Raw genomic sequence first — 17,652 nt, forward strand, 5'->3', positions numbered from 1 at the left:
AGCTGCTTAGAACACTGCATAGCTATAAGGATCAAAGTAATATGCAGTGTTGGGAGTAAGGCATTACAAAAGTAATGCATTACAGTAACATAATACTTTTGCTGTAACAAGTCTCAAGTCTTTGAGCTAGAGTCCAAGTCTCAAGTCTTTGAGCTAGAGTCCAAGTCTCAAGTCTTTGAGCTAGAGTCCAAGTCTCAAGTCTTTGAGCTAGAGTCCAAGTCTCAAGTCTTTGAGCTAGAGTCCAAGTCTCAAGTCTTTGAGCTAGAGTCCAAGTCTCAAGTCTTTGAGCTAGAGTCCAAGTCTCAAGTCTTTGAGCTAGAGTCCAAGTCTCAAGTCTTTGAGCTAGAGTCCAAGTCTCAAGTCTTTGAGCTAGAGTCCAAGTCTCAAGTCTTTGAGCTAGAGTCCAAGTCTCAAGTCTTTGAGCTAGAGTCCAAGTCTCAAGTCTTTGAGCTAGAGTCCAAGTCTCAAGTCTTTGAGCTAGAGTCCAAGTCTCAAGTCTTTGAGCTAGAGTCCAAGTCTCAAGTCTTTGAGCTAGAGTCCAAGTCTCAAGTCTTTGAGCTAGAGTCCAAGTCTCAAGTCTTTGAGCTAGAGTCCAAGTCTCAAGTCTTTGAGCTAGAGTCCAAGTCTCAAGTCTTTGAGCTAGAGTCCAAGTCTCAAGTCTTTGAGCTAGAGTCCAAGTCTCAAGTCTTTGAGCTAGAGTCCAAGTCTCAAGTCTTTGAGCTAGAGTCCAAGTCTCAAGTCTTTGAGCTAGAGTCCAAGTCTCAAGTCTTTGAGCTAGAGTCCAAGTCTCAAGTCTTTGAGCTAGAGTCCAAGTCTCAAGTCTTTGAGCTAGAGTCCAAGTCTCAAGTCTTTGAGCTAGAGTCCAAGTCTCAAGTCTTTGAGCTAGAGTCCAAGTCTCAAGTCTTTGAGCTAGAGTCCAAGTCTCAAGTCTTTGAGCTAGAGTCCAAGTCTCAAGTCTTTGAGCTAGAGTCCAAGTCTCAAGTCTTTGAGCTAGAGTCCAAGTCTCAAGTCTTTGAGCTAGAGTCCAAGTCTCAAGTCTTTGAGCTAGAGTCCAAGTCTCAAGTCTTTGAGCTAGAGTCCAAGTCTCAAGTCTTTGAGCTAGAGTCCAAGTCTCAAGTCTTTGAGCTAGAGTCCAAGTCTCAAGTCTTTGAGCTAGAGTCCAAGTCTCAAGTCTTTGAGCTAGAGTCCAAGTCTCGTCTCAAGTCTTTGAGCTAGAGTCCAAGTCTCGTCTCAAGTCTTTGAGCTAGAGTCCAAGTCTCGTCTCAAGTCTTTGAGCTAGAGTCCAAGTCTCGTCTCAAGTCTTTGAGCTAGAGTCCAAGTCTCGTCTCAAGTCTTTGAGCTAGAGTCCAAGTCTCGTCTCAAGTCTTTGAGCTAGAGTCCAAGTCTCGTCTCAAGTCTTTGAGCTAGAGTCCAAGTCTCGTCTCAAGTCTTTGAGCTAGAGTCCAAGTCAAGTCTCAAGTCTTTGAGCTAGAGTCCAAGTCTCGTCTCAAGTCTTTGAGCTAGAGTCCAAGTCTCGTCTCAAGTCTTTGAGCTAGAGTCCAAGTCTCGTCTCAAGTCTTTGAGCTAGAGTCCAAGTCAAGTCTCTGAGGTAGAGTCCAAGTCAAGTCTCAAGTCTTTGAGGTAGAGTCCAAGTCAAGTCTCAAGTCTTTGAGCTAGAGTCCAAGTCAAGTCTTTGAGGTAGAGTCCAAGTCAAGTCTCAAGTCTTTGAGGTAGAGTCCAAGTCAAGTCTCAAGTCTTTGAGGTAGAGTCCAAGTCAAGTCTCAAGTCTTTGAGCTAGAGTCCAAGTCAAGTCTCAAGTCTTTGAGCTAGAGTCCAAGTCAAGTCTCAAGTCTTTGAGCTAGAGTCCAAGTCTCGTCTCAAGTCTTTGAGCTAGAGTCCAAGTCTCGTCTCAAGTCTTTGAGCTAGAGTCCAAGTCTCGTCTCAAGTCTTTGAGCTAGAGTCCAAGTCAAGTCTCTGAGGTAGAGTCCAAGTCAAGTCTCAAGTCTTTGAGGTAGAGTCCAAGTCAAGTCTCAAGTCTTTGAGCTAGAGTCCAAGTCAAGTCTTTGAGGTAGAGTCCAAGTCAAGTCTCAAGTCTTTGAGGTAGAGTCCAAGTCAAGTCTCAAGTCTTTGAGGTAGAGTCCAAGTCAAGTCTCAAGTCTTTGAGGTAGAGTCCAAGTCAAGTCTCAAGTCTTTGAGGTAGAGTCCAAGTCAAGTCTCAAGTCTTTGAGGTAGAGTCCAAGTCTCGTCTCAAGTCTTTGAGCTAGAGTCCAAGTCTCGTCTCAAGTCTTTGAGCTAGAGTCCAAGTCTCGTCTCAAGTCTTTGAGCTAGAGTCCAAGTCTCGTCTCAAGTCTTTGAGCTAGAGTCCAAGTCAAGTCTCAAGTCTTTGAGCTAGAGTCCAAGTCTCGTCTCAAGTCTTTGAGCTAGAGTCCAAGTCTCGTCTCAAGTCTTTGAGCTAGAGTCCAAGTCTCGTCTCAAGTCTTTGAGCTAGAGTCCAAGTCTCGTCTCAAGTCTTTGAGCTAGAGTCCAAGTCTCGTCTCAAGTCTTTGAGCTAGAGTCCAAGTCTCGTCTCAAGTCTTTGAGCTAGAGTCCAAGTCAAGTCTCAAGTCTTTGAGCTAGAGTCCAAGTCAAGTCTCAAGTCTTTGAGCTAGAGTCCAAGTCAAGTTTCAAGTCTTTGAGCTAGAGTCCAAGTCAAGTTTCAAGTCTTTGAGCTAGAGTCCAAGTCTCAAGTCTTTGAGCTAGAGTCCAAGTCTCGTCTCAAGTCTTTGAGCTAGAGTCCAAGTCTCGTCTCAAGTCTTTGAGCTAGAGTCCAAGTCTCGTCTCAAGTCTTTGAGCTAGAGTCCAAGTCTCGTCTCAAGTCTTTGAGCTAGAGTCCAAGTCAAGTCTCAAGTCTTTGAGCTAGAGTCCAAGTCAAGTCTCAAGTCTTTGAGCTAGAGTCCAAGTCTCGTCTCAAGTCTTTGAGCTAGAGTCCAAGTCTCAAGTCTTTGAGCTAGAGTCCAAGTCTCAAGTCTTTGAGCTAGAGTCCAAGTCTCGTCTCAAGTCTTTGAGCTAGAGTCCAAGTCTCGTCTCAAGTCTTTGAGCTAGAGTCCAAGTCTCAAGTCTTTGAGCTAGAGTCCAAGTCTCGTCTCAAGTCTTTGAGCTAGAGTCCAAGTCTCGTCTCAAGTCTTTGAGCTAGAGTCCAAGTCTCGTCTCAAGTCTTTGAGCTAGAGTCCAAGTCTCGTCTCAAGTCTTTGAGCTAGAGTCCAAGTCAAGTCTCAAGTCTTTGAGCTAGAGTCCAAGTCAAGTCTCAAGTCTTTGAGCTAGAGTCCAAGTCTCGTCTCAAGTCTTTGAGCTAGAGTCCAAGTCTCAAGTCTTTGAGCTAGAGTCCAAGTCTCAAGTCTTTGAGCTAGAGTCCAAGTCTCGTCTCAAGTCTTTGAGCTAGAGTCCAAGTCTCGTCTCAAGTCTTTGAGCTAGAGTCCAAGTCTCGTCTCAAGTCTTTGAGCTAGAGTCCAAGTCAAGTCTCAAGTCTTTGAGCTAGAGTCCAAGTCAAGTCTCAAGTCTTTGAGCTAGAGTCCAAGTCTCGTCTCAAGTCTTTGAGCTAGAGTCCAAGTCTCGTCTCAAGTCTTTGAGCTAGAGTCCAAGTCTCGTCTCAAGTCTTTGAGCTAGAGTCCAAGTCTCGTCTCAAGTCTTTGAGCTAGAGTCCAAGTCAAGTCTCAAGTCTTTGAGCTAGAGTCCAAGTCAAGTCTCAAGTCTTTGAGCTAGAGTCCAAGTCAAGTTTCAAGTCTTTGAGCTAGAGTCCAAGTCAAGTCTCAAGTCTCTTGTGGTTAAATAAGTGTTGCATCACGTACAGCGACCGATCCAAGCTGCTTAGAACACTGCATAGCTATAAGGATCAATATCTCTCTCTCTCTCTCTCTCTCACTCTCACTCTCACTCTCAGTTAAACATGCGCCTTGTCACAAGCGCAGCAGTTTATCTACATTACGCACCGATCAAATAAGACTTTGGCGGGCATAATTTGTCTCGGTTAGTCAAATAAAGCCAACCATTAGACCGTCCATTCATTCATGACGAACAGATGCATGCCGTGCTATGGTGCCCGATAAAGGACAAAAGAGACAGTTGTGAGCTCACGTCTGTATGGCTGGGTCTCTGAGCAGGAGCATTGATAAGAGGACTCGTTAAAGGGATAGTTCAACCAAAAATGTAAATTCTGTAATTGTAATTACTCACCCTCATGTTGCGCACAAAAAGTATTCTCGTTGCTTGATAAACATATGGTTGAGCCACTGTAGTCACTTGGACTATTTTAACGATGTCTTTAACTATTCTGGGCCGCCGAGTTTCAATCCCTTAGAAGCCTATGGAGGAGTGAGACAGCTCTCAGATTTCATCAATAATATCTCAATTTGTGTTCCGAAGATGAACGAAAGTCTTACGGGGTTGAAACAACATGAGGGTGACTAATTACTGACAGAATTTACATTTTTACATACAATATCGATTAATATCGAAAACTTAGAACTGGTTCTCGAGTGGAACCGGGTTTCAATTCCCATCCCTAGTGAACGCAGCATAAAACTTTACTTTTTCTTTGTCTTGTTACATTTCAGAAATCAAACTCAAACTATTTTTCACTGTGGTAGATTTTTGATTTTTGGTGTGACTTGAGTTAAACCGAGTGTCCTTGACACCTGAAGATATTATACTCCATTGATTTGCGTCTGAACGCGCGGGTTGACGCCTAAGCATAGCTATTCTTACCGCATAAATAAAATGCCCAAGAATTAGTTACCTGACCGCTATCTAACCCCGCCTAAGAGTCTCATAAAGAGTCGAATGACACCTCGCCCCCTATCGAACACTATCACTTGGTAGTAAGGTCTCTAGTGTGTCGCTAAATAACTTGTTCCACTAACTTACTTGCGCAGCAATAATATCCAAACAGATGTCAGACAATGCCTTCAAAATATGCTTTAATCACGGCGGGAGGATCTCAGGCAAATTTCTGAGAGAATCCCACCAGCAAAAGGACTACGAAACTGTTTTTATAGAATAGGGGTATGGCAAAAATTACATGAAACATTACATAATTTCCCCACAATTTGATTAGTTCCTCATAAGCAGACCCTTAGGTAAACAAACTGTTTTTCTTGATTACTTCATAATCACAAGGTTTTAAAACTAGACCTCTGTCTAGTAGTTTCATTCACTCACACACCCAAAGTCACGAGTTTTCGACTAGTTTCAAACAGTACATTTTGTTTAAATGATAGAGTTATTAGTTTGATATACACTTTACTTTTTTATTCATTAATAAATCCATCACAGCATCTTTTCACATTCCAAAAACATAATAACACAAAATACACATTTATTAAAAAAACATAATCTTGATATAGGGCAAAATATTACACAATTATGAATGTAGTTATGGCTCTAACACACAATGTCAAGCAGTGGGAGTTGTTGTTTTTTTCCACAAAATCCTTGTTCCAAAACAAGTTACCAAAAAATAATCTTAAATTTCCATAGTAAACTATTTAAATTTTCAAGACCAACGGTTTCAAGTTTGAGATTGAGATTTGCTCAAAGTTTCTCCCAGAAGAGCAATATCTAAGAAGTTGCATTCCTATATATCTAAATATCATAATTAATAGGCCTATACATATTATGATTTTTGTGTTGTGCTTTCTTTTCTTTTTCTTTTTTATAATGCATATGTGTGACTTTTTTTCTTTTACTCTCTTTTATGAAAAAAGTTGTTTTTTTACATGAGGTTTGTGTGCTCAAGTGTACTCCGGGAAGCTGACATGTCTCTGAGATTTTTGAATAAACTGTTCTTCATTGTTGTGTTAAGAATATCTAGTGTTTCTACAACTTTTGATATATTCACCACCAAGTTATTATGCAAGAGAAATGATCATGTAGCTATGTAACTGGGTGCTTCTTTGATGTCTCCTCGTCTTGTTTAGACACCTTTTAAGTCAATAAAGAGAAATATCTCATTAGTTTTCACTTTTATTTAGTTTTTATATTTGTTCACCAAGTAATCTTTGACTTAACTTGTTACTCAAAAGTACATTTGAATTCTCATTCTATGACCCCTTAATGTATTCTTTTATTTGAATTTGATTTAATCTAAGGCTGTGGGTGGAAGTCTTTTGTACCGCCAATAAACAGAATAGGAGACATCACACACTTATCACACACTAGTCTCTCAGCGTTGAGTCTTCTGAGGTAAGTTGAGCTGTTCACTCACTGTGCTTCGTATAGTATTTATAAATCATTAAAAAAAATTAAAGGGGTCCAATAATGCCCTTTTCACAAGATGTAAAATAAGTCTCTGATGTCCCCAGAGTGTGTTTGTGAAATTCCAGCTCAAAATACCCCACAATCTAACCATCTCAGAATTTGCACGTGAGCAAAAAAAACGTGTCTGTCCCTTTAAATGCAAATGAGCTGAGCTTCAGCTGCTGTGTTACCATTACCTCACACAGACACGCACTAAAACATTTTCACAAACGTTTAGCCTTTTATGTTTGAACCGGAGTCAGACAAAGATGGAGAGACTCAAGAAGAAGTGACAACATGTAATGCAAAAGGAAATTTCTGAATGGTTAGTTGATGAATTTATGTTGCTGATGTGGAGTTAATATCTTCAAGTCATTGATTAGCATATTCTGTCATGATAATCTATAAATCGCGTTCCTGGGGGCAGGGTTTATGTAAGTTTTATTTTTGATATTGGGATTAAGAGAAAGGCAATACGATGAATTAAATTAAAAAGTGATGATGATGATGATTGATGAGGGTAAAATGTGAAACAGTGTCATGACAAATCTGGTCCTTCAGCGAAATCGGGTCTCCATCAACTATCAGTCAATTGATAATACTAAGAACGATACATTTTAAATATGCTTACTATATAGTACATAATAAAAGGAATTTTATGTCATTTCTTTCACTTTGGTAAACTGTTGATTAAATTTATAATAATAATTGCTTATTAAGTGAATAATTGAACATTACATTGTTCTTTTTATAACTGAAATATTTTGACATTTAAAGGAACTGTATGTCAGAAATGTATTGCAATTAATCATAAAATGGCCCTGATATGTCAGTAGACATTAAGAAATCATGTTCATGTCAAATACTTATATCACTGACAACAGTCCGGCCAGGATATTGTCATTTAAAAGGGAAGTTGCTGTCCTCAACTGATGTTGATATTGTCATGTTGTGTTTTGGCCCGATGCGCCACCCTCCACCTATCTACCAATCACGAAGTCAGTAGTGTTTCGGCATCCGGGTTGCCAGCTCTTCTCTAGTCTGCTCTAACTCTAGTCGGATAAAAAATGTCTAACGTTACGAAACCTATCTGGCAACCTCGAGTCAGGGGAGAGGAGGGGATACACCGCTCTACAGTAATTTGAAAGTGATTGTAGTACCAGTTTTGGCCACAATCTTACATACGGTTCCTTTAACACTTAATTGAACTCGTAATTACATTAAAGATGATTGTGGAAAGGCCTTAGGGTAAGTGCAACTGCGTGTGTAGCCTATAAACTAAGCTATCAGGCTAATCTGTATGCTATGCTATAAGATAACTTATACAGACATTAATGGTTATTATACCATAGTTAAAACAGCTTTTATCATTTAAAAAAAATGAGGGAGGACCCAACCTTTTGAGGGAGGACCCAATATTTCACAACAACGGATATCGCAGTCGCCTCCGTTCGTTGCGGACACGCTGCTGCTAAAAAAGTTTATAATTTGTGTGTTGGTTGTATTTTTATTCCTCGTTCACGTTAAGACACTTACTTGTTTCAATTCATATTCCTGTCAACGATAAATCAAAAATTACTAAATAGTTTTAGACACATTTAAACCGTTTTAACCGGCTCACTTTTGCTGAATGACACTTGAAATATAATTTCGAAAAGCTCTTAAACAGCTGTACTACATTTAGGGTGAACAAACGTCCTCTTTCCCCGGGGTTTGGCTTAGTTTCTCTATTGTTTTCATACTTCGTGAAGGTAAACTGAAAATCAGAGTAACTGCATTACTCATCACAAAAGTAGTGGAGTAAAGAGAACTAACTTACTCGTTCAAAAGTGTAGTCAAGTAGAGAGTAAAAGTTGCTCATATCTCTGATCAGTCAAATTACAAAGTAGCCAAAAATAAACTTTAGTACAGTAACTTTCAGATTTACTCAAATACTTGGTATAATAGGCTAATAATAATAAATAATACTACACCACTGGTTTGTATTACTGTGAACAAGAATTATATTTTTTGCTTGATGCGAATTATAAATTAAAGGGACGGATTTAATCAAACAAAGATGATGTGGCTGTACTAGTTAATTTTTATTTATAGCCATTTAATTTATACACTTTAGAAATATATATATATATATATATATAAATATTACAACAAATCAGTCTGTTATATATTCTTCTGCTGTTTGTTTGCATCGATTACATTTGAATACAGACATATTTCTCTACTCGTATGCATGATCTGTAGAAAGAAAAACTTCTACCCAGTTCTTTCCTTATAATTTGTTTTTTGTCTTTCGATCTAAAATAGATTTGATTAACTGTTAATTTCTTCTCCAGGTGCGTCTGATGGCACAGATGAAGTGTCAGTGATGGAGGGAGATTCACTCACTTTATACACTAATATTAAAATAAACCAAGGAGTCAGAATTAAATGGTATTTTAATGACAATTGCATTACTCAAATTAAAATATTTTTTATAAACTTGATCAATCGATTTGCACCTACAAATTTGCTCTTGTTGGTTTTATTGAAAGCTGTATTTGAATTAAAACTCCACAGATGTCAGAATATTTATGATGGGCCTATCCGTTTCCTGACTCCTCTTGTCGTCATGATGTCATAAAGCAGAACAGCGACAGTAGCCACGCCCACCAGAGCAGAGACGACCAATCGGATCACAGCTTCAGTAAAACCACAGCAGTGAACATGGACTTCTGAGAGAGAGAAAAAGCAATGATAAAATATGATTTAAAAACAGATACAGATTGAAAGAATTTTGCCAAACAGAAGAATATCGTGCTTATTTTTTAGTGTGTGTGTGTGTGGGGTGTTGCGCTGTGGTACCTGCACATGTGTGGCAGAGTGTGTGGATGTCCAGATGTGTGGTCTGGTTGCTGATGGGATTGTTCAGCACACAGCTGTAGGTGTTTTTATCCTGATATTCCACCTCCAGAGGTAGAGAGAGACTGATGCTGAGATCACACACACTGATGCTGGACAACACATTGAGTCCTTTGTACCAGGAGAGAGTCACATCACACACATTCAACACTGATGAACACACCAGTGAACAATTTGATGATGAAGAAGAACAGTGTGAAGAGTTACTGGTGATGACAGGAACAGGCAGACGAGCTGAGAAAACATCAGAGAATAACAGAAATGTGGATTATAACAATACATAACAGATTTTCATCAGTTTAATCATGCAGTCACAAATAACCTCTCTCACCATAGACAGAAACACTGAATGTTTTTGATGACAGTTTCGCTCCCCTGTTCTCTAGTTGATAAACTCCAGCATGGTCAGTTGTGGTGTGTGTGATGGTCAGAGATCCAGTTTGATGATCCAGCTTCAGTCTGTCTCTGAATCTCCCACCAGGACCATCATCATAAGTGGGGAAGACTCCAGCAGCTCCACTGATTTGAGCTATCAGAAACTTATCATCTCCAAATCTCCACAGTATGTCATCGTTTTCACGTATTTTAGTAACATCTGTGTGTAAAGTGACTGAATCTCCCTCCATCGCTGACACTGACTCACCAAACACACCTGGAGAACATGTTTGTCACATTAATGCACTTTTACAAAGCCTAAAATCAAGCAATGCTAGAAAGAAACTTTTGAAGAATAATGTACACTATAAAAATGTCTTTCCAAACACAAATGCAAAAGCAGAGCACAACTTGACACTCTTTCTGAAAGAAGTGAGTGAGGTGGCAGGCAGTGAAAGTGTGAACCAAACAGTCCTGGTGTGTGTTTGGTGGGCATTAATAACTAAAAAAAAAAAAAAAACACTTTTGTTGTTGTTCATGATTACTGCTATTCTTTTTATACAGATATCCATTTGTAAACCACCTGCTAAATAAATAAATATTTCTGTAATAATCTAATAATTATAATCTAATAATAATCTGAGAAAAATGAGTCAATCTTAAAAAACGTTAAAATTAAGTTTGAAAATTTTTAATAAATTCACTATAATAATTTTCATTATATTCCTGTGAGACCGTGCGCACCTGAACACAGATCACAAACACAGACCTAGACATTAAGCCATGAAAATGCTGTTATAACTTACCAATCAGACGCCAGCACAAACAGAACAAAACAAACTTGTGAAACATTTTATTTAATGGTTTAGAGAACAGTCTGACCTAAAAAGACCATCCGCTGATTTAAACAAACACAGCAGAACTGTTCATCTGGTGTGAATCCTCCCCCGTCAGAGTTTGAAGACCCTCCTAGTTTCACACACACACACACACACACACACACACACACACACACACACACACACACACACACACACACACACACACACACACACACACAGTACAAATATGTATGGTAGTAATGAAATATTGTATAAATCTTCCTAAAATGTCATGGTACATTTTTTTTTATTTTTTTTATTGTAATAATTCTCAGTTGTTCTAAATGGCAAAACATCCAAATAAAAAACTAGTTTTATTCCATTTCTCATTGCCAGTGTTGTTGAGGTTAGACAGCAGCAGCTTGTCATTCAGTCAAACTGAAACCCGCTGAGGTCGGTTTTCTACAGAAATGTGGTTTGATCTGACAAATAGTTTGTATGTGGCCACTGGATTGATGCGTGTTTTAGTTCGTAGGTGTTGAGCTTCTTCCTTTCCTGCTTTTGTTAACCTCACACTCTGACTTCCTCTCTAGACAAAACTGCTTCACCTTGAAATAAAGTACCAACAGCTGATGAACTGAACAGAAAATGAAAAAAAAAGCACATTGCTGCGGTACACTGGCGAGGAGACAAGAATATCATTAAAAAAAAAAAAATTTCTGGGGGGTGGACAAACATACCTGAGTGACGAGGGAACGCTCTGAAAAACTGAATGCATTTGGACTATGTGCTAATATATGTTTACAGTCATAACATGAAGGATGTTTAAACAAACATAATTTGTTCATGTAACTTCAACATCATGGAATGAAGTTATTTTAAGCGACCCAATTTAAGTAATCTTAAAAAGTGCATTTTTAAAGGCTTCCTGACATGATTCAGGTGTTTTTATTTTCATTCATCCATTAATATTTCATTTATTTTAGAGAGACATAATTACATTTATTGACTGTAGCTAGCTATTTGCTAGCTGTAGCACATATTAGCATCTTTTTTTATTTTTTTATTTATGATCACATATAGGCTACTTGTAGTATGTTTTATATTTTTGATCAATATGTGAATCCGTTGACCAGGCTACACATGACATGAGGTGTGGTCTCATTGGCACAAATTAATTTCGATGAGCGAAAACAAGTCTGACCACCAGATGTGACTAATGCGCATTTGCACAATTTTTGCAAAACCTCAAATGGTTCAGAAAGCCTCGGTTTCCCATCACTAATCAAAACACTTGCAGTCTTTACGTCTACTTGAACACTTGGGCCAAATAGAGGAAATACAAGCAAGTAGACAAGTAAGTCATCCCAATCCGCCTACTTATACTACGCCCTAAAAGTATGTACTCTTTTTGTGAAAAAAAAGTACATACTTTTGAGTGTGTAGCAAAAGAAAAGGCAAGCTTTGGGACACACTACTTCCTCATCTTTAACGGACAGATCTTTCGCGTGCATCCTGTCAGTAAACTGCCCTGTCAATCATCTTTTCACAGTTAAAATCCTCCATTCAATCTAATTTAATTTCCTACCGTTTCGGAGAGAAATGTAGTCGCACGTTCATCTGCCAGTCGCGGGTCTGTCATGCAGAGACTCTCCTCATGTGTTTGGAATTTGAATATAATGATGCATTTAAAAGTTAATGGCTAAACGTGTCTTTACAAAAGTTCACAAGCTGCTGCAGATGCGATATAATGTGGACAACATTGAATAAATGCAGGTTAGATACTGATAATTAATCACTCAAACCCCTTTATCTAAACCTCTCTACATAACGCCGGACTCGCGCGTCCTCCATGTCAGTAGTTTTTTTTAACAGTTTTCACTCGTGTTTGTAGTTCTAACCGAATCCTCGTCCAGCGCGATGGGTTGTGGGAAATATCAGCCGTTAGAGTGTTCATCGATCTGCACTTAACTTTGAAACACTCATTTCAACATACTACGATTTGGGACGTACTAATTCTACTTTCGAATACTATTTATAGGACGGATCACGAATTGGGACGCAGCCCAAGTGTGGGTATTTGGAGATTTCAGCATAGGATACATACACCATAGACATGCATACACCTGTTCAGAGCCAAATGTGATTGGTTCATCACGCGGGGAGGAGGAGCGAATATGGAACGAGGAAGCGTTCCATATTGAGATGATGGCTCACCGACGTCGACTCACCGGAGAGAATATGATGAAAAAAAAGTTTTTGGTTTGTGTGCTCGCAGTTTTTGCATCCCTCGTGCACGGTAAGACGCTTATTTTTATTTTAATATTATTATATATATATTTTACATTTCATATTCATATCAAAAATGAAAACCAATGATGACTACGTAATTTTAGTCACGTTTTACCTGCTGGAGAACCTCAGACCAGTCTGCCGAATGAAAATTGAAGCGGAAATCTGAGGGAATTTGTTAAATAAAACCAGTATAGGCCTACACTGAATAAAAACTCGAAATGTATAATAGCCTAGTCCTAATTTGGTGGACAAAGGGGCTGTTAATTTTCATCAGGGGGCAAAAACTTTCTATCTTGAGTCTTAAAATGAGTTCGTCGATTTAGGATGCTTATCTTGACAGTCTTAAAAAATAATATTTAGTTAGGAAATCTTAATTAAGATAATTTATTGATTTAAATCGCTTAATGGAGTTCGGTAATCAGCTGTCATGTCCAAAGCAACCAACGAGTTCAGCGATTAAAATGGAGAATAATTGACGTGCTTCAAATTAAGTGCTGCGGAAAGAGAAGTTTTTATAAGCTTTGTATAAAAAGGTAAAAGCCTATATCACTGTATTTCTTAGGAGTTTGTAATCATTTATTAGTGTTTTGTCGTCAAATGTTTAGTCTGTAAAAGTGAACACTAACTTACTTGGCTGTATAATGTAAGTGCAATAGATATGTAATATACGAATGTGTGTGTGTGTGTGTGTGTGTGTGTTGTATGCGGTGTATTATGTTAAACGAGACACAGTTTCCCCCACTGTCAGACGGGGTAAAACCAGCATGGGGCAAAAGACACATAGTACTGATACAAATACTTTAGCTAAAATAATGTTTTTAATAATAATGTGTAAGTTAATACTTGTTCAAAATAATCACTTTAGCAAAGTTAGCTCTATTTTCTGTTCATTTTGATAAATAAAATAACACACTGTCATTAAAATGTAAATATAAAAAATAAAGGATTGTAAAAGCATTGAATGAGATCCCATATAATTTTTTATATAAATTGACAGTAGTAACATTAAATTACATTTTATTATACGAGTAATATCATATTTTTCATCTGAATCGAACCATGTCATGTCAACAAATGGGAAAAGCTGTTTATTATCATATATTTTACATTAATTATTATGCCTTTGGCCCCAACAGCAGGAGCGCCTTTTACCCCAACTATCATACTTTTACATATTCTTCCATTATTGAAAAACTGTTGCTTTGATTACCTTAAACAAAACTCAAAATCATTAAGAAGACATTTGTCTCAAAATATGGTCAATAATTTTAGCAATTCTCGTTTGCTACTTGAATCTACAACATAAAAAAATAAATAAATATTAGATCAAATTAGCGCAGAATAAACGTGATCGTGTCAAGGATCAGACAAATTTCCACATGCTGCTTGAAAAGCGGATGTTTTGGAAAGTGCTGCGGCAAGTTTTTGTGCCATCTATTGTTTTAGAGGAAAATCAAATCAAAGGGTCCTTTTACCCGGTGCGCCTTTAGCCCCGTACCCTACTCGTGTATGTTTGTCTGAAGAGTGAATAAATTATGTTCTTCTGCTGTTTGTTGACATGTTAACATTATGAATCCAGACATATTTCACCATGTAAAAAGAAAAAAGTAAAAAATTCACAGAACATTCTTAGTCCTACTATCCAACAAGAGATTTATAATGAACTTGTTTATCTCTCCTTCAGGTGCATCTGATGTTTACCAAGTGTCAGTGATGGATGGAGATTCAGTCACTCTAAACACTGCCATTAAAATAAACCAACGAGATCTGATTAAATGGTATTTTAATAAGAGTCTCATCGCTCACATCAGTGGAGATCTCAGTTATATTTGTACAGATGTTCAGTGTAATGAAGGTGATGAGAGATTCAGAGACAGACTGAAGCTGGATCATCAGACTGGATCTCTGACCATCATGAACACCACAGACACAGACTCTGGAGTTTACCATCAGTCCATAAACCGCCAGAACAGTGACGCATACTTCAATGTTTCTGTTTATGGTGAGTCATTTACGAATGTGTCAATTCAGGTTACATGCATTTAAATCACATCATTAATGTGTTTATTATGACCGTGACTTTCAGAGTTGCTTTTTCTATTTAAAAGTACCTTTAAAAGTAAGTAAAAATAACTTTAAAAGTTATGTGAAACTGATTTGTCTGACCATTGGTGAGCCATTAGTATTTTTGTTCTGGTCATTTTCTCATTGTAGCATTTCCGACCACCTTTTCTTTTTAATTTTGTTTGAATTGAAATAAATTGTTTACATTTCTTTTAAATTGCTCTGTTTGCGTTTGATACGCATTGTTTATTAGTTCACCAACACTGATAAAAATGATTTTGTGGTGAAGTAAATACTACAGAAAAAAACATGAAATTTACTTTACATGAAAAAGTTAGTTCAGGCAAGAATAAAAAAAAAAAAACTAAGTAAATTTTATATTAGTACTCCATTCAATCGTGTAGAAAGTAAAGCGTAAATATCAACATTATAAAATTACTCAACTTATCTGATACTGGTGTTCCCATCATGCACTGGGCCTTGAATAATTAATCAGGTTAATTTTTCACTGTTTTCCAGCTGTACTTACACTGTTTTATCATTGCTTTTGCTGTTAGGATTAGTAACTTGCCATTTTGTGACATTTGGAGTTAATTTTCTACTCAAAATGACACGTCTCTGCGTTCTCCTAACAAATGACTTCTGAAATGTAGATATGATGTCTCGCACAATATCTATTGTATTAATTACTTCGATGTTTCTAAGTAAAGCATATGTTTTAAAAGTGTGGTTTTATTTAATGTTATATTGTCTGAGTGAGATGTATTGCGAAGGAAACTTCAACTAAATAGATATTACTCAACCTTTTAATAGCCAAATTTTCTTTGTTACTTGTTACAGAGTTTACTTAATTCCATATGTGAAATTTACTTAAAAATATTCATGCAAAAACTTGCCTACGTAAAATTTACTTATTGTTTTTTTCAGTGAAGGTTCAAAGTGATGGGGATTTGATTTAAAATAAGTACAACCATTGTGTTTATTAGCACAAAATATGGATAAATGATACATTTATTTTTAATCCAGCAACTCAGTTAAAAAAAAAAAAAAAAAAAGTCTATATAAATAAAGATAGACATTTCGTACAATTCATTTGACTATATTTTATTGTTTAATGTTATTTATTTTTTCAAGATCTAGGAAATTAACATGCACAATAATTGTATAGTTTGTTCTTGTTATAGAGTTTCTTCCCCAAAAGATCTCCAATCATCTGTTGGTTTGTGTTCCAGATGTTTCTGAAGCAGAACAAGATGAAGTAAAGAGAAAGTCAGTGAAGGAGGGAGAATCTGTCACTTTAGATCCTGGTGTAATAAAAACGAACGATGTGGTGATATGGTATTTTAATAATACTTTCATCACTAAAATCACTGGAGATCACAGTAAGATCTGTACAGATGTTCAGTGTGAAGAGAGATTCAGAGACAGACTGAAGGTGAATGAGACTGGATCTCTGACCATCATGAACACCGCAAACACAGACTCTGGAGATTATAAACTACAGATCAACAACGGCAGATTCAGCATCATAAAGATCTTTAGTGTTTCTGTCACTGGTGAGTAAAGTGGCCATTTGGAAGGATTACACTTACAGAGGAATGTAAAAAAGTATATATTTTAATTTTAATATCTTGACGACTTTTGGTACTGAATCAACACTACTTTTGACATCACTGTGTGAAACAGTGATATACTTTAAACTGATTGAGATTCACAGCTAATATCTAATTGTGTTTGTTAGATCAATCTGACAGATTCATTGACTGTCTGTCTTTCGCTGATCCAGGTTCAGGTGGTTCTTCAGGTGTTGTAGCAGGAATAGTTGTTGCTGTTGTTGTTGTTCTGCTGGGATTTGCAGTTGTTGCTGGTGTGATTTACTGTCGCCGCAGGAGCTCCAAGGCAAGTATCACCTACAGATACTAGTGAGAGGAAAACATTGCTTGTATTGTGCAAAAATAGTGTTTGTGATTATTTTCAAAAGCAGACAGGGAGAAAATAATTTTGTTTCTCAAAAACAACAAGAGCTTTTGAGTGAAGATACTGATACTGAACTAGTGTAGTGTATCCTTGTAGAAAATTCAGACTTTTCCAACGAACGTTTTAAACTGAGTCTTGTTCACGAATAGATGACACATGTGCTGATTTCCTGAGTTTTTATAACTTCTAAATGATTGTCTGTTAATTTCTCTGTCTTTATCTTCTGTGATTCATTGTTTTCTTACAGAACCAGATCAGTTATCTGAGAGGATCCCAGCACACCAGGGTTAATCTACCTCTTCTATTTCCATAGGAAAAACCTCTAATGGGAAAGTGAGCTTGTGTTTTTGAGCTGTAAAACAATAATAAAATGGTAAACTATTTTAATAATATAGTAAACCATTTTATATTTTTAGTAGCTGTAAAACAAATGTTTTTGAGCTGTAAAACATGATGCAGGTTTACAATCCAGTTCTCTTTTATTAGAAAATGAATAGGGAATCATAGTTTTCCTAAATAATATATTATATATATTCACTTGCACAGATATAACAAGATAGTTTATTTTTGCTGTTTAAATGTACTTATGCACTTATGTTATTTAATCTTGGGCAGAAGAGAGAATTCGCCTTTGGCTAAGCCCCGCCCTAGAATGTAGATTGACCAATCACAGCGCAGCCAAGAACGAGCTCCCACAGAGGGTCCGACACTTTTTCACAGCGCTCCATTGACTTCAACGCAGGCGGCTCATATTTTTGGTCTCGGCAGGCTATTACCGTCGCAGTTTTATCAAAAATATGGTTAAACGTTGTGCCTGGGGCATTTGTAACACAGATACGTGTTTCCCAGAGAGGTTGGAGGGGGGTGTCCGTGTTTTTCCCTTCCCAAAACCGTTTTTGGATTAAACTGTGTGGACGTCCTCACATTCAGCGAAACCCCTCAAGAATCAACAAGCTCACTTTTGTGTCTC

The 17,652-nt window shown here is 37.4% G+C and overlaps 2 protein-coding genes across 2 annotated transcripts; one reads left to right on the forward strand and one right to left on the reverse strand.

Moving 5' to 3' along the window:
* Positions 1 to 8,670: 8,670 nt before the first annotated feature.
* Positions 8,671 to 10,468, reverse strand: LOC306988005 (SLAM family member 5-like). Its single transcript, XM_079592703.1, has 4 exons — positions 10,332 to 10,468; positions 9,482 to 9,802; positions 9,094 to 9,384; positions 8,671 to 8,963 (listed from the first exon to the last, which is right to left on the reverse strand). The coding sequence occupies exons 1-4, from the start codon at positions 10,375 to 10,377 to the stop codon at positions 8,821 to 8,823; spliced, it is 801 nt and encodes a 266-aa protein (XP_079448829.1). The 5' UTR covers positions 10,378 to 10,468; the 3' UTR covers positions 8,671 to 8,820.
* A 2,057-nt stretch (positions 10,469 to 12,525) lies between these two features.
* Positions 12,526 to 17,293, forward strand: LOC306987999 (uncharacterized protein). The gene is made up of 5 exons (XM_079592693.1): positions 12,526 to 12,645; positions 14,326 to 14,643; positions 15,938 to 16,261; positions 16,492 to 16,604; positions 16,930 to 17,293. Exons 1-5 carry the CDS (start codon positions 12,552 to 12,554, stop codon positions 16,993 to 16,995), a joined length of 915 nt encoding a protein of 304 aa, XP_079448819.1. The 5' UTR covers positions 12,526 to 12,551; the 3' UTR covers positions 16,996 to 17,293.
* The last annotated feature ends 359 nt before the right edge of the window (positions 17,294 to 17,652 follow it).

Source organism: Phoxinus phoxinus (genome assembly GCF_949152265.1).
Source record: "Phoxinus phoxinus genome assembly, chromosome: 20".
In the NCBI taxonomy this organism is placed as follows: domain Eukaryota; kingdom Metazoa; phylum Chordata; class Actinopteri; order Cypriniformes; family Leuciscidae; genus Phoxinus; species Phoxinus phoxinus.

Bases quoted from the DNA above. Each gene is read 5' to 3' on its own strand.
- LOC306988005 (XM_079592703.1), bottom strand. From the start codon at position 10,377: ATGTTTCACAAGTTTGTTTTGTTCTGTTTGTGCTGGCGTCTGATTG. The intron at 9,803-10,331 runs GTAAGTTATAAC...CATGTTCTCCAG, and splicing joins TTTGTGCTGGCGTCTGATTG to GTGTGTTTGGTGAGTCAGTG. The intron at 9,385-9,481 runs GTGAGAGAGGTT...ATGTTTTCTCAG, and splicing joins ATTCAGTGTTTCTGTCTATG to CTCGTCTGCCTGTTCCTGTC.
- LOC306987999 (XM_079592693.1), top strand. From the start codon at position 12,552: ATGATGGCTCACCGACGTCGACTCACCGGAGAGAATATGATGAAAAAA. The intron at 12,646-14,325 runs GTAAGACGCTTA...TCTCTCCTTCAG, and splicing joins TTTTGCATCCCTCGTGCACG to GTGCATCTGATGTTTACCAA. The intron at 16,262-16,491 runs GTGAGTAAAGTG...TCGCTGATCCAG, and splicing joins CTTTAGTGTTTCTGTCACTG to GTTCAGGTGGTTCTTCAGGT.